Source organism: Natator depressus, chromosome 6 (genome assembly GCF_965152275.1).
Source record: "Natator depressus isolate rNatDep1 chromosome 6, rNatDep2.hap1, whole genome shotgun sequence".
NCBI classification, from domain to species: Eukaryota; Metazoa; Chordata; order Testudines; family Cheloniidae; genus Natator; species Natator depressus.
In genome coordinates this window covers 28,608,111-28,634,474 of record NC_134239.1, presented here as the reverse complement: position 1 = coordinate 28,634,474, position 26,364 = coordinate 28,608,111, and the positions used below count along the sequence as shown (strand labels likewise).

The following is a 26,364-nucleotide window of genomic DNA, read 5'->3' as shown; positions in this document are numbered from 1 at the left end:
CTCTAAACCACTGGAACCCAAGATCCTTTGTCTGATGTATATAAAATGGGCAGAAGTACGGTGGCACCAAATGTCAGAAACTAGAACATTGCCACCAAATTTGAGGAATTAGAAGGTTTCAAACCCTAGCTTGAGGAATGCAAATAAATTCAGAAGTGGGCCCTTGTGCTTAACATAAAAAAAATAATCAAAGCTCTTATTCTCTCTACAATATCAATCTGCTGTGAACATGCAAGTATGCAGAACATTTTGAAATGAACTTGGCTACCAGTCTCACTGCACATGGAGCCAAGTCTGCTGAACCATTCACCAGCACCACAGCAAGCAACAGGGCAGCCTTCAACAAACTTAATCCAAAGGACAAGTCCATCAGGAGGGGGAAATAAGTGCTAGTGGCCTGCTTTTCACCAAAAGAGGAAAATGGAGGAGTTGAGCACAAACAGCACCTGAAATGCATGGGCTGACCTGAAAAACTTACCAATCTGGAGGAAATGGGGGGGGGGGGGAAGGTGGAGGGAGGGAGTCAGTTGGGAGAGGATGGAAACAGTTCAGCTGACACCAGTGCAGAGAGCTGTGAATGAAGTTTCCAAAGGCAACCTAAGAACCAGATCTGTTCTGAGGAAAGCCGCTGACTGTAGCCATAAAAAGCCAGACACAGGCAGGGAAGGCTTGACATTAATAGGCCCAGTTACCCTAGGAAACTAATTACATCCTGCACAAAGACAAAATTACAATGTAATATGCTCAGTGTATCCAAGAATCTAGTGATCAAGAAATCTGACAAATTATTTTAAATAAATTAAGTTGCAGTTAAGAGGCAGAAAAGGAAACAAAACCTGGAAAAACCACAGCTTCAAAGCAAAACAAGGTATTAATATTAAAATATGATCGCCCCTGGAATAAGTTTCTGCTTCTAAGTGTACCCCAAAAGCACTAACCCATTCTGTTCTCCCAAAAAAGGGAAGCAGATGGCCTGATTTCCACTACCTTGCACCCTGTGTATTCATTTACCCTCATGCAAGGAATGCAAATTGCTACCAAATCAGAATGGTACTGATTTACACCCAATTTTCATAGAAGAGAACAACCATGAGGGATGAGGCAATGGAGAAACAGGCTCCAAATCTTTTCTATTTCAGAAGCAGGTCAGTAACAGGACAAAAAGTTTGTCATAATCAGACCTGAAACTGTGCATGGCACACTGTTCCTACAATTCCCCCTGTGGGTCCCATTCTTGTCAGCAAAACGAGGCAAAAAGTCTCATTATAAATATGTTGGGCATAAGGATGGAGTCAGCACTGAGTGGAGGGATGGCCTGTCACTGTGCAGTCTCAAAATTTGCTTTCCTGAATGGCTGAGTTACCCTGCTAGATTTTCATACATTGAGGTTGGCTATATGAGCACTTGTGATCACTTTTTTCTTCCCCTTCAGGGCAACTGGGGCTCACCTAGTATCCTGTAAGGAGTCTGGGAGGAAAAAAAATAGTATAAATCTTATATAAATTAATGCAAACCAATGACAAATATAAATAAAATGTTTAATACCTGTAATTTATTATATACATATGCAAAACTTATCTGCACTCTGCATGTGCAAAAGTATACACTTTCTTGCCAGCACCCAGAAAACAGTTAAGCTATGTAAGTTTTTACCTGATTTGTCACATTGTGTAAAAAGACATTGTGCACAAATGAAACCCCCAAAGAAAATCAGAGGCTAAAACAGAAAGCATTCAATTACACACTGACAATTCAATATTGCATCACACTCACCAGAATAAATAAAAGTCAAGTATATTCATCACAATTTAAACACCAGTCTCCCTCCATATATTTTCTCTCTCTGTTTTGGTCTCCTGCTGTATTGGGAAATATGCTTCAGATACTAATTAAGTTTCAAAATGAAAAAAAAAAAGTTTTCCTGCACAATTTTGGGGTTTACACAAAAATAATTCCAGACTCCAGTGAGGAGATTTCATATACTTTGAAAGATTTCTACTTTAAAGCACAGGACAGAATTGCACACTAAGGCTTCCTGTGATATGCACTACCCTGACCTCCGGACAGTGCTGTGATGTGTAAGCACAGCTGAATTGTAAATACAAAACATTTTCAAAAAGTCGAATACAAAGTGCCTTTAATTTCTTTTAGTAATACAGGTAAAGAAATAGCTACTGTAACTGTGCAGTTAAAGCCTGACCTGGAAGGGTTTTATGAAAACTAATCATTTCAGACTATCAAGTTGAAAGGATCTGTCATCCGTGATAGCAGAAACAGACTAACCTTTACTTTTTTAAACTCCTACATTCATGAATAGATTTTTTACACCCAATTTAGTAAAAAAAAGGCACATCTTCAAACACTGAATTAAAAATCTAAAAACCAAAAAAAAAAAAACCATTTAATTATGATGAACGTCACTGGCTTAACATGTAATTCTTATAAACAGGAATAGGCAGTGTTTTGTTGTTGTTGTTTGTTTTTTACTTGAAAGTCTTTTGAAGAGTCATCAGATATTGACGACATTAACAAAATAAAATTAATTATCTGGTAGAGAGTAAACAGATTTTTGGATATAAAATATTTTTAGTACTTTCCTAGCTGATTTACAAGCAGTAAGAATGCAGTAAATGTACAAAGACATGTTAATTAAAATATAGTAACCTGTACAAAGTTTGAAAAATCATTAGTAACCCATACTAGCTATGAGAAAGTATTTCCTGACTGCAAAGATGAATTAAATTTCTATATGAAATATCAAAAAAAATTTAAACAATTATTATTTTATGAGGAAACAAATACAGCACAAGGTGTACTGTGTTTGAGGAAGGTTGGCAATGGAGATGATATTCCAGTCATATTGTACAAGACAAATGACAACACAGTGCTTTCAAGATTAAAGAGTTGAACTAATCTTGTAATAGTGGTTAATTACAGCATATCTCTGCCAAGTACATAAGTAAAAAAAGGATAATCAGGGCTTTATTTCACCTATTTTTATCTGAAATGCAGATTTAGCTCTAAACTGAATATTTTAGAAGTGTCATTTTCTAATATACACGTTTGAAAATGTCAGTGGATCGAACAGTGAATACGTTTTCATTTCCGAAGTTTTTTTCAACAATTCAGATTATTGTTTGGGGCTAATATAGTAATCTGGGCTGAGAAAGACCTAGAGGTTCAATTCAGTTTAAAAAAATGAACAGCAACTTGGTCATGGTCCCAACATTCAGTCATTGTCTTGAGTGGATAATTCTAGAACAAACAATTCAGTTGGTCTCATTAAGCAGAGCAAACATACAATGACATGTAAATAATCAACCAATCAGGTTACAGTATCTTGCATCATCTCAAATATATTATATATATATGTATATTGAGCAGGTACAATAGAGATGGACCAATTTTTATGTTATTCAATATACACAGTTTTTAAAAAAATACAGAGGCGCACTGGTAATTACCTTCATTTGGGTATCTGTCAATTACTACTACACAAACCTGTAACAACTATTCAAAGGGTTCATTCATTTTAGCAATGTATTGAAAAGATGGAATGCTACACCACTGCCAAAACAGTTTATAATAGGGACAATGCCCCCTTTTTCCTTACGAGTCAGGTCACCTGCTGCCAATATTGGTCCTTCCACTTTGATGCCAGAATTGGTGTTTCTGGAGGCAGCAATGACATGAAATGCTCTCTGAGAGGCTAAGTTCCCTCCTTCCTTGTGTATCTACTCATTTCGCATGCAATTTCTCTTCCCCCACCTCTTCCTTATTCCTTGGCCAGTCTCTTCCACTTACCCCCAATAACCTTGTAACACTTTGCCAAATGCTTCTAGCATTAGAGGTTAGCAACAGGTTAAGTATCGAATGGCAGAAGTACTACTAATGGAGAGCTAATGCTTGAAGCAGAGTAGAGTAGTGATACAGGCTTTTTGATGAGACCACACACTGTGGTAGCATGGGGGGATAAAAAGTAATGCATCATTAGATTAGGGCTGTGAACCTAGAGTGCAATCTCTGCAGATTTAGATGAACCCTGTGCGTATTGTTTACATGCTTATTTTCTGAGAGGAAACTTATCCTTGTAGTGCATAGCTTGACATAAAGGTGCAATATGGGCATCAAAATAGAGGGCAGAACTCTCTTGATACTCATTACATTTAAATTTTTGGTTCGCTAAAATTAAATCAGAAGTATTCACTAGTTAAATTCAGGATGACAACTGCAAAGTTATTTGATATCACAGAGGAATTGCAAATGCATCTTGGCTTGATCATAAAAAAAATCTGAAAATTCTGTATTTCACACAACTTAATTCTCATGTACTCTTCCAGACTTTGGAACTGCTTGCATAAATAACTGCTTCATATTTTAAAAACCTGATTTTTAATGCAAGAAAAAACATAAAAGTGTACTGTACACTCAATATGTAAAAAGAGATGAAACTGTAAAACCAATTTTAAGATTTACAGGGCAGAAAAAAATTCCTTAGCATTTGCTTGAGCCAAAAAGCACTAGTTATATACAAACGCTGCAAATTCCTATTTTCCAGGAAAAAGGTTTATTATTTGTGTTTTACTGAAATCGGTTGGCACGGACATTCCAGACATAAAAAACGCCAATGTAATCTTGGTCACACTGCTAAATGCAAGGTATAATGAATGACAAGCATTTTTTTAGAAATCGAAAGTTCTTCTGTTTAATTACTATTTTTGTTAAGACACAAGGTTCTCAAATCAGAAAAACATCATTTTATTGCTTTAAACAATGGCTGAAATTTACAACCAAGCTATTTTGAACAGAAGATGATATTTCAATATTTTGAGGGATCCTAACTCAGGAGATTTAAGACACAAAGCAGTACTTTTATCTCTCAAAAATAACTAAGGAACATAAATGGCATTCATCTTTTTTTTTTTTCCACATGTCAAATGAAGAATGCAAGTCTGATTTACTGGTGTATGGGCCCACATAAATCTTGCAAGCCAGTGCATAGTTAGTCAATATTTCTGCTGGCATTTTGAACTAATTTAGTCAATGGAAACTAATTAATAGCTTTTATTCCAAAAATCTGCATTAGTTTCTTTTTGTAAAAAATTAACCCTGGCAAGTATTAAAAATAAATATTTTAGGGTCAAACTAAAGCCTTGTTTTTCTATGCCCTTTCCTCCCTTTACATATTTTCTTGCTCACCAATAAGCAAATAAAAACTAAAGTTGTACTATACGAGGAGCTGAAATATGGAGGCAAAGGGGTGACCAGGATAGTAGAAAAACAGAACAAAACCAGTGTAAATCAGTTAACGTGTCCTCAGCTTCTTTGCCTGCCTCTTACGTTTCAATTCCTCCTCTTCACGTCTCAGCTCTTCTAGGTCCTCTTGGACACCAAGTCTCAAACTGCCAAATAAGAGAAGATATCAAATCCTTTACACTACTACTACCCAGGAGACATTAACGTGTACAACTCCTGCTCTCCTTTTCATGTAGAAAAAGTAACTAACCCAAATTTAGAGTTTAAATTAAAGTAATAAATACACCAAGTATTCAAATATTTGAAGTTTGGCTTAAGACATTATTTTTCTTTTTAAATGAAAGCTGCAAGGTACCCAGAATTTTAGGTTTGTTGGGTTACAAAGATCTCTCTCCACTTCAAGGGTGCACAACAAGCCTAGGATATTTGGTTAAAAGCATTTTGGGGTAGAGAGAAAGATATTTTGCGCAGGTGCTTTACAATTAATACCACTCTTTCCTTAGACTTTTAAGGGGAGCACCTAAAACCTTCAAAAACAGGTTTTTCAATTAAACAGGGAGCCAGATGATCAACACTGAAAAACCCTCGTTTCAGGGTCCCAATCACACAGCCTGGTGAACAGCAACTGCTGTGCAGCATTCAAGTAATTGATTGGACAGTTGGTCCCTGTAACTCCATATTGCAGGCTGACTAACTTTGTGAGAAGATTTCAGAGTAACAGCTGTGTTAGTAAGTATTTGCAAAAAGAAAAGGAGGACTTGTGGCACCTTAGAGACTAACCAATTTATTTGAGCATAAGCTTTCGTGAGCTACAGCTCAAGTAGCTGTACCTGGGGAAGCAATCAAGACCTACTGGCCAACCTTGGTGAGAAGCTGCGAGTATGCAATACATAACACACCTTTTAAAGGACAATGTAAAAGCCCAATAATGGAAACAGGAAACTTCTGTAAATGTCTCTATATTTGAGTCCTGGTACTCAGTAGCTGGGGTAAAACACTGAGCAGATTTTATAACTGCACCACATTCCTCTTCAAACCATGCAGAAAATAATCTACTACAGACTGCTGGTCTGTGTCATATTGCCACTGAAGAGAGGCCCCAGATATGCATGACTGAAATTCAAAAATCTGCTTTATTTTTCACTATTTTATTATTAGTATACTTGCATTTCTGTGTCTGGACACTGTTTATACATGCATTTACTAGTCAATTCCTTTTTCCAGCTCTCAAGAATTAGCAAAATTCTACAATATTTAAGTGATAAACCACAAGGTTTGTTAACATTTTTTGACTGGTACTATAAGACACTTAGGAAAGATATTTGGCCTTAAGTTGTATGTAAGCCTGTTTTCACAAAGCTTATATTTAGGACCAGATTTCACCTGACAAATGTCCATTTTAACTCAGCTGCATGACTTAAAGATTCTAGTACAGTAGTAAGGAGAAGAAAATTCTTGCTACCAAAACTTAAATCTAATTCATACCTCCTGGCTTCCTCTTTCTGTTGCTCTTTCCAGCTGCTCTCCATGTAACGTAAGGCATAATCACTTTCATCTTTATATCTGAAAGCAAATACTTATATTTAATCCAATATAATTAGAAACAAAAATTAGAGCTAGTCAATACTAATATATATGGCTGAATTATGAATAGGCATGTTTTTTTAAAAAGATTATCCTGATATATACCCAATTACATTTCTCCAAAAAATTAAAATCAAGTTTTAACCCACTGAATAATAAACATACTTTAACTTACTTAACCGAGTATTTGTTAACGCATGTTCAATAGTGAATTACAGAAAGCGTGTCCTGTCCTATGCAGCACATCTGACACTTGACATGGCCCATTCCATTTAGTTTCTGTTGCAGTGCTAACTATATCAGACCTGCTGTTGAAGGTCCAGGTGTCCGTAACAGCATAATACGGAAAAGACTGAAATCCTTCCTAGTATTCTTCATTAAAAACTAACAAATGTATCCGTATGATTTAGTCTTTGAGCCACAAGACCAACATTGTAAAAGAAAAGCACTTGACAGTATGCCAGGTTTTTTTAGTCTCTTATTTGAATAGTTTTGCTCTTTTTCTTACCTAGGACTTTGGACTGTTTAGTTGCCCACCTTCCTTCTCATCCACCAAAAAAAGACAAATGGAAGTCAAGTAGAAACCAAGTAGGCAACTGCTTCCTCCTTCACACAATTCAACAGTTTGAGGGGGGTCACCTCTTGTGGTTGAATAGTCATGATATTTTAATGACAGCCATACTGATTGGTAAGACAGCTGTGGAAGAACAATTGCAAGCAGAAGAGGATAATACTTCTGCTTCACAAATCTTCAGGTCAAAAGTGTTCGCCTGATACTATTCAAACTAATTAATTCATACGGTGGGTTATGCTTACATGGCAACTCTATTAGGGTTGCCACACTGTGCCAAAGAAAATATTGTTTTATCAAGAAAAACTGAGGTTTTTGAAATATCATTACGTTTAAAAATATACCTTAAGAAAGGAGGCAGAGTACGAAACGAGGAAAATAAAAGGTTTCATTTCTTGGTCAGTGTGTACATATGTTTATTGCTCTATGCAACAAATATATCAGAGGTTTGACCATCTGACAGAACAGTTAACACAAATTGAAGAGCTAGCTACAGAGCTTTACCCTTAGGCAACAAGATACTATAATGTTGAATATAGCATAAATATTTAGAAGAGAGACTTACAGGCTTCCATAGAAGGCATTAAATACCACAGGGCTGGAAATACATATTGTCAGGTATCACATACGGCAACGTGAAGAATTGATAATTTCGTCATTTATGTTCTATTACCACAAACTTTTATATCATTCTAGTTTTTAATCAAAACATCATGCAGTACTTCGTCTAACGCCTTACAGAAGTCTGAATATATTATGCAAATCTATTACTTTTATCAACCAAACTTGTAATCTCATGAAAAAAAGAGATATCAAGTCAGTTTGATAGGCTCTATTTGCCATAAAGCCATGTTGATTTGCATTAATTACATTACCCTCCTTTAAGTGTTTATTAATCAAGACCCATATCAGCCACTCCACTATCTTGCCTGGGACCCACATCAGGCTGCCAGGCCTATAATTACCCAGGACATCCCATTTATCCTTTTTAAAACTTGACAGATCATCAGCTTTCTCCTCATCTTCCGGACCTTGACCAATGCCCCAAGACTTATTGAAAATCAACATTAATAATCCAGTGAGCTCCTCAGCCAGCTTTTTTAAAAGTCTTGGATGGCAGTTATCTGGACCTGCTGATTTAATAATGTTTAACTTTAGTAGCTTCTGTTTAACACTCTCCAAAAATACTTGTGGAATGGAAAGCACGTAATCACTATGTGATTAGACTATAACATCTGTTTTACCCCCAAATACAGAACAGGAATATTTATTGAACCCTTCTGTCTTTTCTGATTATTGATAATTCTACCATTTCCATCTAGTATTAAACCAATAACATTGTCAGGGGATTCTTTTTGTTTCCAACATATTTTTAAAAGTCCTTCTTATTGTCCTTAATTATGCTGGCTATAGATTTTTCCTTGTGTCCCTTTACTTCCATTATCAATTTTCTCAAAAAGAAAAGGAGGACTTGTGGCACCTTAGAGACTAACCAATTTATTTGAGCATAAGCTTTCATGAGCTGTAGCTCACTTCATCAGATGCACAAAAGCTTATGCTCAAATAAATTGGTTAGTCTCTAAGGTGCCACAAGTACTCCTTTTCTTTTTGCGAATACAGACTAACACGGCTGCTACTCTGAAACCTATCAATTTTCTGCAATTCCTAACTTTCAATTTACATTCATCACTGTCAACATCTCCTTTCTTCCATTTGTTATATTTTTTTTTTATTGCCTTCACTTCCCCTCTAAATCAGATTGTTTTTTTTTTTAACCAGCATGACCTTCCACCTCAGTTGCTGAATTGTGGATATTGGAGCATTTACTAAGATGTTTTTAAATGATCATCAATTATCATTCACATTTTTTCTGATTAAATTCTTCCTTCCAGCTGATTTGGCTCATAATTGTTTTCAGCTTTGTAAAGTTGGCTCTGTTAAAGCATCAAGTATATATATGGATATAAGTATATACACACACACACACACACTCACTCTACTGGTTGGACTTTCTTCTGCTTGCACATTATAAATGTGATCAAGTCATGATCACTTGTAACTAAGCTACCATTAATTTTTAGTTCTGTGATCAGTTCTTGCCTGTTAGAACAAGGTCGAACAAAGAATTCCCCTATGTTGGGTGCAACACTAAGTGTTTAACAATTTACAGTTTCAGAAGAAAAGAGCTGGTCAAACAAAATTAATGTAGGACATGAAAATATTGTTACATCTTAATTTCTCTTACTTATTCCGATCATAGCCAAATATTTCTCGAATATGTTTTGATATTTCTTCCTGGGGTTGCCCTTCATCATCAATGAAATCATCCATTTCAGAATCATATTCCTCATCATCTTCTATTTGTCTTTTATAACTTATAGGTGGAAGAGAAGGCCTTGGAAGACCTAAAGAGAAAGAGTAAAAATATTTACGACTTCTGTAACTCATGTGTTACAAAATAATCTTCACTACTGAAATGATTTTTATTATTTTTCTATTTATGCTTTTCCCCATTACTTCTCTCCCCTCTTCTTCTTCTTGATAAATAAATGATTTCACTGGACTCTGTGCAGATATATCTATTATTTGAGGTACAATTTGCAGCTCTGGGCTGCAAGACTGAGTTTTTTAAAAAACCAACTGATTTGGACATTCCAAGAGTCTCAGCAAGAGGAAATATTTCCTCTAAGCTACATGTACAAGACAAGTTTCCCATCGTTACAGTCAACTGCATCCCAGAGGAACTGCCAGAATGAAAGGTAAATTTATGCCTGCATACTTGCTCAACCATGGAATTTCAACTATACTGGTTTGCAAAAGTGCTATCCCATTTACAACTGCAAAGATTTTTTTTTAAAACTTCACTTCCCCATGGCAACAAGGTGGAATAAATCCAGACAACACTTACTAAGCATACTTCACAGGTTTGTTGTGGGGCCTAATGTTTATGAAGTACTTTGAGATCTTTGAACAGAAGGCACTATTAAAATTTAATTAATTCTTCACTATTTTAAATGACACCTGGCCTCAGGAATCCTTCATTTCTCTCCCCTTTGGCCACTCACCCACCTACCCTTAAAAAGTAGCTTGTGGTTATAAAAGTTACCTGAAAAGACCTAATTACATTTTTTTGGCTAGTTGGACTCCTCCCTCCTTCCTTTCTATTTATTAATTTTGTTCTTTTTCCCTGGAAAAGACCTCACCTATCTAAGGATCTTATTTTCTTGGGTGTACGTGTTAGGTGAAGAGGAAAGAAATATTGCAATGAGCAGCAAGGGGAGAGAAAGTCATACTGCTATTTAGTGGCACTCTTCAGAATGCCATTCTGGCTATCAGATACACTTAGAAAAATCTATCTACAACCTCACTGGCAATTCTGATCAACTTCAACCTCAGAAGTGTGGAACAAGTAATGCATGAAACTTATTTATAACACAAAACATTATTTGCTGAAAACAGCATACCTTGTGGATGAAACACTGGTCTATGCCCTGGAGGAGGTCTCGTTCCATTCATTTGTGCATTACTTGGTCTGGAGACTAGATTTTTAGATGAAATTGTTTCTGATACAACAGTGCACTTAGGTTTTGGAGGTGCAACTGAGCCACTGCCTGGTCGCCCAGGTCCCATGCTTGAATTGACTGATTTTCCAGGTCCTGTACCCACACTGCTCCCCAGCCGCCCGGGCCCGCCCGTCCCCGCACTGCTCCCCGGCCGCCCTGGCCCACCTTTTCCTGCATTGCTGGGCAGCCGCCCAGGCCCGCCTGTTCCCGCACTGCTCCCCGGCCTGCCTAATCCCGCACTGTTCCCCGGCCGTCCGGGCCCACCCGTCCCCGCACTGCTCCCCGGCCGCCCAGGCCCGCCCGTTCCCGCCCTGCTCCCTGGCCGCCCGGGCCCGCCCGTCCCTGCACTGCTGGGCAGCTGCCCAGGCCTGCCCGTTCCTGCACTGCTCCCTGGCCTATCCATCCCCGCACTGCTCCCCAGCCACCCAGGACCACCCGTCCCTGCACTGCTGGGCGGCCTGCCCATCCCTGCACTGCTCCCCGGCCGCCTGGTCCCCGCACTGCTCCCCGGCCGCCCGGTCCCGCCCGTCCCCCCACTGCTCCCCGGCCTCCCAGAGCTGGAATTTTTAACAATTTCATGCTGAGGGGGTGCTGCACTACCCAGTTTTGTATGGACAGAAGAAGATTTTTTCAGACTAAGTTCTTTAGTAGACTGTAGTTTCTGAGCCCCATTAGCAGGTGCTTTTGAGCTTGACCCATGGGAGCTTGACCCAAATTTTCCTACTCCATTGACTGAAGATTTACTATGGATGCCACTCGATGACCTTTTTAAAGATCCATTTTGTGTAACTTTTGCTTTTTCCACTTGACTGGATTTGGAGGAAGATGATGACCTTGCATGTTTGTTGCTAAACACAGGCCCACTGGATTTCTTATCAGCGCCACACTGAGAGGGGAAGCTGCCTTTTGAAGAGGAATGTTTATCCACTGAGTTTTTACTGAGCTTTGCGTTTATAAACTCTTTATGAGAAAACACTTTATTTGAAGAACTTGATGCAGTTACATTCTTAATCTCCTTTTCAGGTTTTTTTTTCTCTTTTTGGGTTTCCCCTTTTTTGTTTTTCCGGTCCAAAAATTCTCTCTCTCTCAATTCTTCTGCTGTTCTTGGCCTTTCTTCTGTCTTTTTCACTACTTTTATTTCTACTGGTTCATACTGTTTTTTTTCAGCGAGCCTCAGAAGATCTACAAAGTTCATAGGGGTAGGAGCACTTTTGGGAAGTGCCTTTGGTTTCACTGCAGCTTTGGATGGTTTCTCTTCATATTCTTCTGGTTCATGCTCAGATTCAGTCTGACTGTATTCAAATTGCTCTGTCTCATCTTCTGTCATATATTCTGCATCTGTGCATCGATCAACACTTTCACAAGTCTGCCTCTTTTTAGGCTTCTCTTCAATAGGAATGCCATTATAGCCATAAAAGTTGTCCTTAGTCCGTGAAGCCATAGCTCTTGCTTTTCGGTCATGTTTCAGTTCAATACGCTTAGCTAGAAGTTCCTCCTTCTTCCTTTTTGCCTCTAGTTCTGTAAAAGAATATCAGGAAAAGATTTTTCAGTCATGTCTAATCTAAATTTCTGGAGATAAAGAATTCCAGAAGGGTTAAGTAAATATTATGAAGAACATGGCTACAGTTCAGTCTGCATAACAACAACTATAGGGAACGTACACACAACTTAAAAACACCAATGGTCTGAATAAAGTCTATAGCCAAAAGATTTAAAATTAATCCAGACGGGGTTAGCGTATCTAATTTTTAAAGGCACAATGTTCTGACGTAAACACAGGAATCCTGGCTTTTTGTTACTTTCAGACACTGTTAAATATAGTTTTTTCAATATTAAAAGCTGTACAAAAGTTCAGAACAATTCCTTGTGCCCTCTCCTGGTTCATGCTATTAGTCCATTCTGGCTGCTTTGACAACGAGTGCAGAAGTGCTGTTGAGCAAACATTTGGATTCACAAAGGAGAACATGCGCAGCCCTGCTCTACAGTGGTTCTGACTCTGCAGGAATTATGAAAGGACATTCCAAAGCGTGGGGATCTATAACAATAATATTCAAAGGCACGTAAGGAGTAGGGTAAAAATGTCCCAAACAGAGTCACTGAAGAAGTTGTTCTCCAGTAGGGAATACTCTGAACAACTTTAACAGGTACCTTTTCCCCTATTTTCTTCTTCTTTCCGTCTCAGAAAAGCTTGCACTGCTGCAGAATGGACACCTTTGACTTTTGGATCTTTTTTGGGAGGGCCTACTGCCAAACTGTATCTTTTCTGCAAAGAGAAAGCAAATTGATCAGAAGAAAACAAAGGTCTTAATATTTATAGCTGTTTTTACTAAGTGGGAAAATCACAGTCAATGAGAAGTTTAGGCTATCTACACTACGGACTTTATAGCAGCACAGCTGTAACACTGTACCTGCGCAGCTGTGAAGTCTCCTGTGCAGCCTCTCTATGCCAGCAGGAGAGAGCTCTTCTGCTGGCATAATTAAACCACCGCCAATGAACGGCGGTAGCTATGTCGGCAGGAGACGCTCTCCTGCCAACATGGCGCAGGTCACACTGGTGCTTTTGTCGATGAAATTTATGTCAGTCAGGGGTGTGTTTTTTCAGACCCCTGACCAACAAAAGTTTTGCTGACAAAAGTGCTAGTGTAGACAAAGCCACAGTAACAGGGATTTATCTGGCTTTAAATAGGTTAACAATGAAAGGCAATATTCATTAAGCAACAGACTTTAACAAGAAATGAGGCGGCTCTGCATTGCACAGGAACAGGCCCTATGTACAAAAGTCACAGCAAAGGAGCCATTCTGGGCATAAAAAGGACAAGGAACCAGAAAGGAGGAAATGGACCCAAAGAGAGGACAGAAGAGAATCAGAAGGGATGAAGAGAAAAAGGAGGGGAGATTGAAAACGTGTGCAATAGCCACACCAGTGGTCTAGTAGAAACAGCCATTACAACGGACCCAAATGCAGCTCTACACTCCCCGGCCCAGTAGGGGAAAGGAGTACCACAAACATCACACAAGCCTTTGTCTGGAGAGTGAGGTAATACACCTCACTCTTGCATGACTCCCCCCTTTGCAGATGGGAAGAGTTTACAGGCTTCATCCAGCTTTCCTTGTCTGCCTGCATACAAACTAGAATCAATATAACTACATTGGCTCTATTTTATATGATTAGTTATTTTTGATGCAAATCTGTGTGTGAACCCTAATGTCAGATTAAGCATAATTTCTTTGGATGTAATTTAATTTGGTAAAAATAATCAATTTGCATTACATCCAAATAGGATACTCTTAATCCAAAATATGTGTCCACACAAAGATTTCCTCTAACATAATTAAAGGTGTGAAACTGATGTAGTTATTTCAGTTCCAGTGTGACAGCAGTCAAGCCCTTTGACTTAAGTGGTTACTATCACACAGAACTTTCAAGGAGTGGAAGAAGTAAAAAGGAGAGAATTGGGGATTACTGGAACTTCTTCCCTCATATAAAAGAGGCTTCAAACTAAAAAGGGTTAGAGAAGGAAGCAAAGGTGACAATGGATAAGAATGGAAATAGGGGAAATTAGTTAAATCCAAAAGCAGCTGGGAGAACCCTAAGAAAGGTAATTTTAGAACATGTATATCTTCCTTTATGCTAATAAGCAAAAGCCTTTAGCTAATTGGACAGCTAGGTGAAACAAAATTGCTCTAAAACTTTGAGATTCCCCCCCATTTGAAAGAACTGCCTGGGGAAATGAGCTGAAATTCTGCCATATATGAAACCATAAGTATTCCTACAGCTGGTAGTGTGCTGAAACACACCATCACTGGCTAGTCTCATTCAACAAATAGCACCACCAAGACACTTAATTTAAGAAATAATTTTACTGGATAACATCTGGAAAAAGAAATCTATGCCCAAATACCTTGGAGGTAGAAAAACTGGTTAGCAGTGTAATTTTACACATACTTAAGTATATGTCCAACTGTAGTTTTTCAGCTCTAATTTCTGATGAAGACTGCAACATACCAACACAAATGCTTTGCGTGTTTTATATAAAAATACAAGCTTGTGTTAAAACAAATATGTATATACTAAGATTCAAGATTCAGAAGATCATTTCTACTAAGCACTAAGCCAAAACTGGGTCTTAGAACACCAGCTGCAAGGCTCCTGTAGCAGCTGTTTAAAAGTTGCCTTTTAGTAATTCCTGAAATTGCTAAAGCAAAACTAAAAAAACCACAATCTCATTTCAGTAGCAAAACTTGACATTCAGCATCAAGTTAAAGAGCTTTCCACAACCTGAATGTATCTACTGATAGATATGTCTACACATAAAACGTATCTTCACAATCTGAGGACTTCTTGCAAACCCCTTACTCCTTTGAGTAGTTAACTCACACAAACAACAATCCTTTGCCCTTGCAATTGAAATCCGTGGGACTAATCATATTAGTAAGGACAACTAGAGAGAGTAAAGATTTCCAGGGTTGGGCCCTTCATTCGAAAGGCACCAACAGCAGTTTTGTTAGTTGTTCAGCTTTGCTATTAGGTACAAAATAAACTGTCCGGGGAACTAAACAGTTCAGGGGATCTGAACTGGGATATGAAGTTTTTCACATCTGGGTTTTTGGTTGAAATCCAGCCCATGTTTGTAGTGGGTGAAAATATTGCCATATAACAATTCTTCAGAGGTCTATGGGAAATGAGTTGGCACCTTCAGTCCACTGCTTATTGGACAGATATTTATACATCATCAAGACTGATCTTTCTGTTGACAGTTTCAGACGTTAGACCTAAAACTGAAAAGACAAAGACTGAACTACCCTCTCGTTCTTAGAGGCAATCCTTACAGAACAAGGTTGACGCACCCTGGTGAGCAGTTTAGAGAACCCTGCACTGCTACTACCGGGTTATAGTCTTGCTCTGTGGATGATTTCATTCCTAAAGCTGATAACACATTTCACCAACAGAAAATTTACATTTGAAAATTTATCATTCGATTTCTACAAATGATTTTAAAAAATGAATGTACAAAAAGGAAATTTTGTTTAAGAGTTTTGTACAGGAGGACCTCTTGGCAAAAAATGCTTCACATACAGCAGGGCCAAATGCAGAATGATCCATCACATTAGAAAGGCTTATAAAGAAATTAAGCGTTAGAGAAGCATTTTTGAGCACTGTATTATAATACAGCAAAATACACTGCTTTCTGGTGAATAAGCAGCTCTACAAGCAACCCCTCTAAACACCATTTGTGTGTGAACTTGTAACAAGAGTAAACAGTAATATTTTTTAAAATTAGTCTTTCCCAGGCAAGGAAGCTTTCGAAACGTCATTTCTATCTGATCTTGAAGATGCAACTACCAAACACTGCTCAAATTATTTACAGTATTTCTCACGTTACGAATCACTAGTTCTGTTCCAAAAAGTATTTTCTTCAAACTGTTTGTAAGCATCATTAAATGAATAACCAGAATAGGTTTATAAGTTTAGCCTCTGTTTAAAAAATGAATGGTTGGTCTGAAGCACAAAGCTGTTCCAGAACCATCATTCAATGATTAGTCTAAACTGTGAGCTACTCCAACATCAGTTTCCTGGAATGACAGACAAGATAAGCTTGAACATTTTACTTTTTAATCTAATAAGCAGCAGCTACACCAATCAAGTTTCACACAGTTATCAGAAAGTTTGTCAAAGGAATGGAGAAACAGCCTTTAGAAAAGAGCAGGTCAAGCTATCCTGGAACCGTGTGCTTCTCAAACTGTAAACACCGATTATCTCTCAGGGTAGCAACTGATAGCAGCTCCATGGCTAAATATTGCTAAAATGTACCACATTGGCTTTGCTTTCTCACAAAATATAAGATACGTTATCAAGGCTCATCCTCTGGGCGTTCGAAGCACCTGTTCTCAACTGTACACTGTGTGCCTTAAAATATTGAAAAAATTATTCATCCCATCAATGAGCTCTATTGGTAGAAGATATTCGCTCCCCCACCATCCTCCTCCATGCTCAGAGGATGCTCATTTTTACCTCATCCTTCCTGAATTCTGCCCACAGCCAACCAACCCCTACCAGCCACAAGCAAGCTGGATGTGGCTCCCTCTGAAATTAGCTTACTGTGCCCCAGAACGAAGTGGAGGAGCTGTTTGAGGACTAAGTGTTTTCAGACCTTGTTTGTCCACGAATGAGACTGCACTGGAGTCCCACAGTTAAGCACTCTACATAGCATTCTGAGCTACAACTAGACCATCAAACCAGCAGAATTTTCTCTATGCTGGAAAAAACCCCGTGATTCATTTAGAAAGCTAAAGATCTGGGATCTACTGGGCTTAACCTGGTGGATGACAAGTAATAAATGTTAGACTACCATATGGGTGATTTCGGTGCAAATATTAAAATGCCTTGGCTAGCAGGAGCTAGAAGTGTCAAAGTTGCAGCTCATAAATATAGCTGCTTATTGATTATGGCCAAAACTTTTTTTGGTTTTAAATTTCCTTCGTAACATAGCACCTTTTCTCTACAAAAGAAACTATAAGGTCTTGATTCAGGGACAGGTCTTCTGGTGCTCATACTAAAGAGTCAGGTAGTTCAGACTGAAAATTTAGCTTTAGTATAGTTATTACAAAATCCAATATTAATAGAAATGTTTCATAACTTGAAAAAATTAGAATGAATGGTTTGTTTCTTTTTAACCATTCCCTTGCACTGTCTCCAACTCAACAATGGCATTCTGAAACCAGAAAAAGTCTATTTTGGCTGAACAAGATGAATGAAATGCAAAAGGTAAACAAGGTAGAAGAGAGAAAAATTTCAAAAATTACTCCTAGTTATTAATTTAAGGTGTTCGTAGCACAAGTTTATTAATTTTTAAAAATAGTTGTAATCTCTCAACCATAATCTCAGAAAACATGAAGGATAAAATACAATTCGAATAGCTAAAAAACAATTTTTAAAACTGAAAAAAACAAAAGCAATTTGAGCACTACTCAAACCAATAAGGTAAACCAGTTGCTCTCAACCTTTCCAGACTACTGTATCTCTTCCAGGAGTCTGACTTGTTTTGCGAACTCCCAAGTTTCACCTCACTTAAAATCTACTTGTTTACAAAATCAGAAATAAAAATACAAAAGTGACAGCACACTATTACCGAAAAACTGCTCTCTTTCTAATTTTTACCATATAATTATAAAATAAATCAACTGGAATATAAATATTGTACTTACATTTCAGTGTATAGTATACAGAGCAGTATAAACAAGTCATTGTCTGCATGAAATTTTAGTTTGTACTGACTTTGCTAGTGTTTTTTTTTATGTAGCCTGTGGTAAAACTAGACAAATATCTAGATCAGTGGTTTTCAAACCGTGGGTTGCGACCCAGAACTGGGTCGCAGAACGGAAGGGACTGGGTGGCGGTGGCTCTGGTCAGCATTGCTGACCAGGCTATTAAAAGTCTGGTTGGCGGAGCTGCCCAGCTAAGGCAGGCTAGTCCCTACCTGCTCCGACACTGCGCTGTGCCCCGGAAGCAGCCAGCAGCAGGTCCGGCTCCTAAGCGTGGGGGAGGAGACGGGGTGCCCAAGGGACTCCATGCGTTACCCCCGCCCCAAGCACCGGCTCCGCACTCCCACTGGCCGGGAACTGGCCAATAGGAGCGGAGCTGGGGGGGAGCAGTGCCTGCAGGCAAGAAGTAAGGAGAGCCCTGTAGCCCCCCTGCCCAGGAGAAGGACCTGCTGCTGGCCGCTTCCACAGCGCAGTGCAGTCACTGGACAGACAGGAAGCCTGCCTTAGCACCCCCCCTGCGCCGCTGACCAGGAGCCGCTGGGGGTAAGCCCACGCCCCAATCCTCTGCCCTGAGCTCCCTGCAAACCCGGAGCACCTTCCTGCATCCCAAACCCCTCATTCCTGGCCGCATCCCAGAGCCTGCATCCCCAGGGCAGAGCGGTGACCCCCTACTGCACCCCAAACCCCTGCCACAGTCCTGAGCCCCCCCCTCAAACCTAGAACCCCCTCCTGCGCCCCAAACTCCTGCCCCAGCCCAGGGTCCCCTTCCCACACCTCAAACCCCTCATTCCCAGCTCCGCTGGGTCACGGGCATCAGCAATTTTCTTCAACTGGGTGGCCAGAAAAAAAGTTTAAAAACCACTGATCTAAATGAGTTGATGTACCCCCTGGAAAACCTGTGTGTACCCCCAGGGCTGAGAACCACTGAGGTAAACTATTCAAAAACCTCGAAGTTGATGTTGATTTGGAAAATTTCCTTGACCAGAGTCTTGAATGTCTTTGCTTACAGGGACAACCAAAAAAAAAAAAAAAAAATCAGTCTGACCATTTTATACATGTTATTTTCATAAAACTAATTATGGTAGCTAAAAATGATCACAGAAAAAATATTTTCCTGCTTACTCTATGCGTTTGACAACATTTATCAATAGCAAGTTTCACTGTTCCCTCCATATAGTTATTTCCCCTTGATTGTGTTGGTCTTTTACATAGCAAGAGATTAATACAAAAAAATTAAAAGTCAGATCCCTACATACACATTTTTGTCACAGACTCTGCCGGACCCTAGAGCTCAGTTATGAAAGAAAATCAAGCTTAGAGTTTAAAAAACAAACAAACAAAAAAAACCTTTCAGTCCAGACCAGCATTTTGTACCACATCCTATGGCTTGCCCATTATCATATGGAAGTTGGTCTAATAGAATGGTATATCTAGGCTCTGGTTTATGAGGTGAGATGCAGTTACATGAATCCATGTATGTGTGGAATAACTGTGGATAGGTGTGTCATGTTTTTACTCTACATCATGTCCAATCTTCATATTTCATATGCAGAAATGACATGCCCAAAGTTTCCACTGCCCATTAGAGGAGGTAATACATATTCCAATGAGCACCAGTAGATCTTTTGAGTCTTCAACTGCTCATAGCCTTTTTCAAGGATACACTTTGGGTTATAAGCTCTGTTGGCTAGATCTGTTCATAGCTGTTCGTGCATTGGTGCTACTTCTCAGCCACAGAAAGAAATTTTATAGGGACGGGGCTTTTATAATGGTGCAATATAAACCATGTTACTGACAGCCGTGTGTCTGCAAATTCCACCGGAGGCTACTTCTTCAACATTCAATTTGCACTACACCCATTTAGATCCATCAGCATTAGTCCACACGGTTCAATTTACTCACTTACCACATACCTAAGTCTGGTTTACCATAAAATAACATCTCTTCAATTAGTGCAGGTCTGGAGGAAAGTTGTTTCAGTTTTGAGTGACCTCCACGAGATTTAAGTGCTATTCTCTTTCAGGTTTCTAATTGCTGTGTTTTATAAATTCTCTATAATAAGGATTGGCCCTTCATCAGAAGTAGAAGATATCTCCTTTGTCAGTGGATTTCAACCTGGGGTCTGCAGACTATCTCTAAGGAGTCTGTGAAAGGTTTTCATTACCAGAGAACAATGGTTTTCAACCTGGGGGTTGACAGACTATGTCTAAGATTTCCAAAGGGGTCCACACCTCCATTTTAAATTTTTTAGAGGTCCACAAATGAAAAAAGGTTGAAAAGCACTGTCTTATGTGAAAGCAGTACAGTTACTGATGAGAGGTTCCTGGCAGCAGCCAGAGTACAGAACTAGATAAAGGGGTGATTTTAGTTGTAACTATTCTCAAAGTGCGTGTTAAAATGTTTATAATTTTATTTTGCATATTCAATATTTTGCACTTTTGTAGTACCTTCCATCCAAATATCTCAAAGTACTTGATCTCCATTAAGCCAAAGAACACCCCTGTGAAGTAGAGAAGTCTCCACTTATCACAAATGGGGAAATGGAGACAAGAGTTTAATCCTGCACCCACTGAAGTCAATGGTAAAACTCCCATCGATTAATATGGTGCACAATCAAGGTACTAATGCCCAAATCCTGAAAGGTATTTAGGTTCCTAAATTCCATTGGCATAGATGGAAGTTAAGCGCTTAAATACTTTCGAGGATCTGGGCCTAAGTGACCTGCCCAAGGTCACACTAGAAACCTGTGCTGGAGCAGAATACTGAATATATAGTACTGAAACCACTGTACAGCATCATATCTACAAGACAGGTAAAAATGTGCTCGCAGCTGCACCACAAGGGGCATATCACTTTTCTGCAGCTCTTATGGAAACTTTTGGCAACATCTGCCTAATAAGCTCATTAGCCAGGTGTATATACTCATGGTTGTATTTACGGATAACTTTACAAGGCGTTTTCTTTAAAAAAAAAAAAAAAGAAAAAAAGCCAACATATCCCTTACCTTGTAATGGGAATACTCTCTGAATTAAATCACTACTTACAACATTTTTTATTATTTCTGAACTTGGTTTTCTATGGGGAAATGAACAGATCTACAATTTTACTGGGACATGATGCAATACTATCATTCCCCATCATCAATGCAAATTCCAAAGGGACACAGCCTCCTGGCAGCTCAAGTACCACACCAATTATCTTTAGCTAAGTCCTTAAGACAGTCTGGCTGGATGTTCAGCCTATGACTCTCTTTGGCAATCTTATTGTGCCACTGAAGCTTTTGATGACTGCCTAATCACCAGCCATGTAGCACCATTAGTTGGCAAACAGGATTTGTAATTTGTTATACTGTCACTGTTTTTAACTAAACATATTTTTCTTTTGATAACGACAAATTTAGTGAACTTTCACACAGATAACCTTTTATATAAATAAGTGATAGAGAACATCACTTTGGCTTCTAGCAAAGGGCAACTCCTTAGAAACTTAATAGGATGAAGCAATTATAAACCTTTTCTACTAAAATCACATTTAAATTCAAACATATATGTAGAACCAATACCAGTTATGCACCCAGAAAAGGATGTTGAATGACTGATCAAATGTTCTGGCTGACGAACCAGAAAGTAGTGTTTTTGTTCCAGTTTCAAGGCAGGCTGCCCACCCAACTTCAGCATTCCAACTCCACCTTAATTGCTCCTCTTAAAATAACAATTTATGGCCCAGATTGGAGCCAAGCTGTCTCTATGCTAGACCCAATTACAGCCGCTCCTCTCTGAATTGTTGCATAGAGTTCAAAAGCCTGGGACTCAGAGGCTCTAGATCAGAAGTGGGCAAACTACGGCCCGCAGGCCACATCCGGCCCATCAAACCATTTAATCTGGCCCTCAACTCCCGCCAGGGAGCAGTGTCGGGGGTTTGCCCTGCTCCTGTGCTCCAGCCAGGGAGCTGGGTCAGAGGCTTGCCCCGCTCCGCATGGCTCCCAGGAAGCAGCCAGCATGACCCCACTCCGGCTCCTATGTAGTACGCAGAGGTGTGGCCAGGCAGCTCTGCGCACCGTCCCATCCACAGGCACTGCCCCCACAGCTCCCATTGGCCGCAGTTCCCTGCCAATGGGAGCTGCAGGGGTGGCACCTGCAGACAGGGCAGCACACAGAGCTGCCTGGCAGCGCCTTGGAGCTGGAGGGGGGACATGCTTCCGGGAGCTGCTTGCAGTAGGCGCCACCTGGAGCCTGCCCGAGTTTTCCCCTCCCCCCCCCCCCGTACCCCAATCCCCTGCCAGAGCCCTGATCTTCCTCCTGCCCTCTGAACCCCTCAATCCCAGCCCAGAGCCCCCTCTTGTACCCCAAGCCCCTCATCTCCAGCCCCACCTTAGAGACCTCACCCCCCCGTGCCCCAACAGCCTGCCCCATCCCTGATCCCCCTCACTCTTCTGCACCCAAAACCCCTCATCCCTGGCCCGGCCCCATCCCAGAGCCCTCACCCCACACTCCCCAACCTGGAGCCCCCTCCTAAACCCTGAACTCCTCATTTCTGGCTCCACCGCAGAGCCCGCACCCCCAGCCAGAGCCCTCATCCCCTCCTGCAATTTCATGAGCACTCATGGCCGGCCATACAATTTCCATACCCCGATGTCGCCCCCGGGCCAAAAAGTTTGCCTATCCCTGCTCTAGATTCCATTGGGAAAGCATTCAATAATTTTAAGGGAAAACTGCAGCAAGACACTCAAATCGATATTCCAAATACAAGAAGGAGATTGGTAGGGAAACACAGACGGATTCTGAAGTCTGGAAGCCAACGAATGATACATAGATGGGAAAGACTGCAGAGCAAGCTTTCCAGTGCCCTTAAATTGACAGTCTCAAATACCCAGCCTTTCTGCATTCCCTCAGGGACATTAAGCAACATGTTTTGGTTTTCCAGTTTTAAAAATCTTGTTGCCAATGACTTTATTCCACTCAAAATACTATGTTGCAAGAACATTAAGGTTAAAGCAGCAGAAGTCAGGAAAAGGCTACAGTGAATCTATGACCCTAATGAGCATGCACTACAATACAGTCTAAGTTAAAGACCACATACTAGTTCTAAAAAATACAAATACACTTTTCTACAAATCAGATGAGTATGCACAGCATCCTGTTGTTTTTTTCCCATTGTCATAAAGTGGAACATTTTGTCCTTTACTGACGAAGACCTATAAGTCTTCATTAACACTCACATGCTAAAAACTTATTTATAGTAAATAAGCCTTCCTTGAGTAAAATTCAGGGAATAAGTCACTAAGAAAAAAGCTAATGTAGCTGTGAATTTGTGGCCTTTATATGCCAGGAAGTTTTGCTAATGACTCTGTATGGTACATTTAACATGAAGTATGATGCGTAAGTATGGTTTATTGTATACCTTTCATACAAATGGCTTTCATAAACTCAGGCATACACAAACATCTTGTATTACTGTGTATCTAAGGTTATAGAAAAATGTATTAAATTGCATACACCATATGTGATCATTAAAGATATTGCAGAGAATACACAGAAGGGGGAGAGTTACCTAGCATATGAAACCATAACTTAATTGACTTTCCATAGTGTGAGTCCTTAGTTGTACAACTTCAACATTCTTGTCACATAATTTCTTAAGGTTTTCTAAAAGAAAAAAATAAAACAAATTGTTCTTAACTGTCCTGGAGGTTTGCAAAGAACTCACAATAGCATGTGTAAATTCTATAATCCGGAATTATTCTGCTAGACCCCACTAAACCACATTGTCCCTTACATTTGAAGTCAACAGGGGTGCCTTAGATATCTATCTTCAGAAGCCCACAAGAAATAGCCTCTCCTATGAACCTTAGCAGCTGCACCTAAAAGGCCACACAGCAGAGTTCCCCCTGCACATCTCACTGAGAACAGCAACCCTTCCTAAGCCCCTCCACACAACACAGATGGCCTTGCCTACAAGCAGAAGTTGCACTAATTTCACTTGTATCAGTGCAGGGAGACAGGGAAGCCTCAACTCCTGTAAACCTGAAATGCATTTTTTCACTCTACAATTAAGTTAATCATGCAAGTAAATCCTGCTGATCCGGCTTCCTTTGAAGACAATGGCTATGGCTAAACACCTATTAAAAGCAACAGAAGCAGGACTGGGCCCTTGAATAGTATAGACCCTCTGACATGGAACATGAGAGCTGTTTCAACAATGTATAGTAACAACATACAACTATTTAGGATAGGCAGCAAATACAAGTATTCCATTAAAATGGCAGGAGAAAACTGAGTAGACAATGTAATTTTAAAGGTGTAAGACATTAACTATTACAAGACACAAACAGATCAAGTGTTAGGGATAGAATACAACATACAGGCAAATGAATTACCTGTCAAGACAAAAGTTAAAGGTTCTGTTTTTCCTGCAACTGCCGATTCCTCACTAATACCAAAAACAAATGCCTCCACCCCAAAATTTACACCAAGGTAAGTGAAGATATCAAATGTTACCAGGGAAACAGAACCCCAAAGCTCTGACTGAAGAATGGACAAGACCACTACAGTATTTAGCAACAGTAAAGTTCCTTAGCTGGCTGGAGTGATCACTGCTGAAAAATGAGAAAGAAGTTCCTTGCCCTCTCCAAACAGGTACACTGTGTTAGAAGTAATTCCAGCCCCTGCCAGTCCAGGGTAGCAGAGACAGGAGCAAGGGAATCCAAACCATCTAACACAGTACTACCACCAGGCCACTTGCCCCCTACCTGCGTTCAGATTTCACATGTACCCATTAATTGGCTCATTTTATCCATAAATCTACATTAATTCCACATAAAACTGATTTTATTCCGTTTGTTGTAAAAGTGAACAAAGGCTGACATTCATTTTGTTTTAAGAAAAAGAAATTAACCCCAGCACACTGCAGTCCTCCACCGGCCACAGCTGCCGGCTTCATTTCACAGCAATCCAAGCTAGAAAAGCTCTCCGGGGCTGCCTCGGAAGGGCGCTGCTCCCGCACGGGCTTTCTTTCTGCATCGGTGTCCCACGTTGCAAATAAACGTCAACTGTATTTTAAACGCCAGCGAAAAGGAGGATCCAACCCGCACCCCAATAGCTGCGGCTCCCTGCGAAAATTTCACCTGAAGGAGCGTCTCATTTCGGGCAGCTGGGCAGAGCAGGCTGGGGACAAGCCCCCTCCGCTCCCACAGCGCCGAGAGCCGTGGCTGGAAAGGCCCCCGCCGCGCGGCTCCCGGGAACGGACAACGGACTCTGGGCTGGCAGGGTCATCCAAGGCCCGACCCAGCCCGTGGCCCCCCCGCTCCCCCCCCGACTCTCACCGGCGCCCCCCTCCCGACTCGCCCCACCGACCAGCTCAGGTCCCCCCAGCTCTCCCGAAAGCCCCCCCCCCAGCGCCCCCTCCCCCCGAGCCCCCGCCGGCGCTCACCGACACGGCGCTCAGCCCCTGCTGCTCAGACGCCACCATCAGGATCTCCCGGAAATCCATGTCTGCCCGAGGCTGGCCCCGCTCTGCGGCTCCGGGAAGCGACGGGCCGGCGGCGAGACGGGCCCCAGACCGCCCAGCTGAGGAGGCCTCACTCCAGCTGCAGTGCAGCCCCGCCCCCCGACCACTTCCGGCCCCTCCACACTGACGGCTGCGCCGAGCCAACGTCTTATATGACCTCGTATACGTCAGCACCTTCATACGTCACTTCCTGGCTAACGTCGCATTTCCCCCCTGTGCCTGGGACACGTGTAATCAACAACACGTGACTTGGGTTCTAGTGGCTCCACCCCTTCCCCGTTGCAGGGAGACAGAATCAGGGCTTTAGGCTGCGCCCCCAAGGTGCAGGGAGGGGGCGGGATCAGAGCTCTGGCTCCACCCCACAAGGAGCGGGGAGGGTGGGGGAGTAAGAGTTACCCACTAGGGTACAGGTAGGTGGAAATCAGCTAAACAGTCTTCCCACCTTCCCAACCCCTGCCCTTAGGATGCAAGGGAGGGGTATCAGAGCTACACTCCCTTGTCCAGGATGCAGGGAATTGGGGAATCAGTGGTATCGGCTCCCCGCCCTTCCCAAAAAAATGCAGGGAGGAGAGAATCAGGCCTCTACACCCTCTCTGATGCAGTCTGGGATGGTGGTGGGAT

The 26,364-nt window shown here is 40.8% G+C and overlaps 1 protein-coding gene across 1 annotated transcript; it reads right to left on the bottom strand.

Moving 5' to 3' along the window:
* Positions 1-1,574: 1,574 nt before the first annotated feature.
* On the bottom strand, positions 1,575-25,873 carry SPTY2D1 (SPT2 chromatin protein domain containing 1). The gene is made up of 6 exons (XM_074954877.1): positions 25,666-25,873; positions 13,123-13,237; positions 10,876-12,492; positions 9,657-9,816; positions 6,742-6,819; positions 1,575-5,402 (listed from the first exon to the last, which is right to left on the bottom strand). The coding sequence occupies exons 1-6, from the start codon at positions 25,723-25,725 to the stop codon at positions 5,306-5,308; spliced, it is 2,127 nt and encodes a 708-aa protein (XP_074810978.1). The 5' UTR covers positions 25,726-25,873; the 3' UTR covers positions 1,575-5,305.
* Positions 25,874-26,364: the final 491 nt, after the last annotated feature.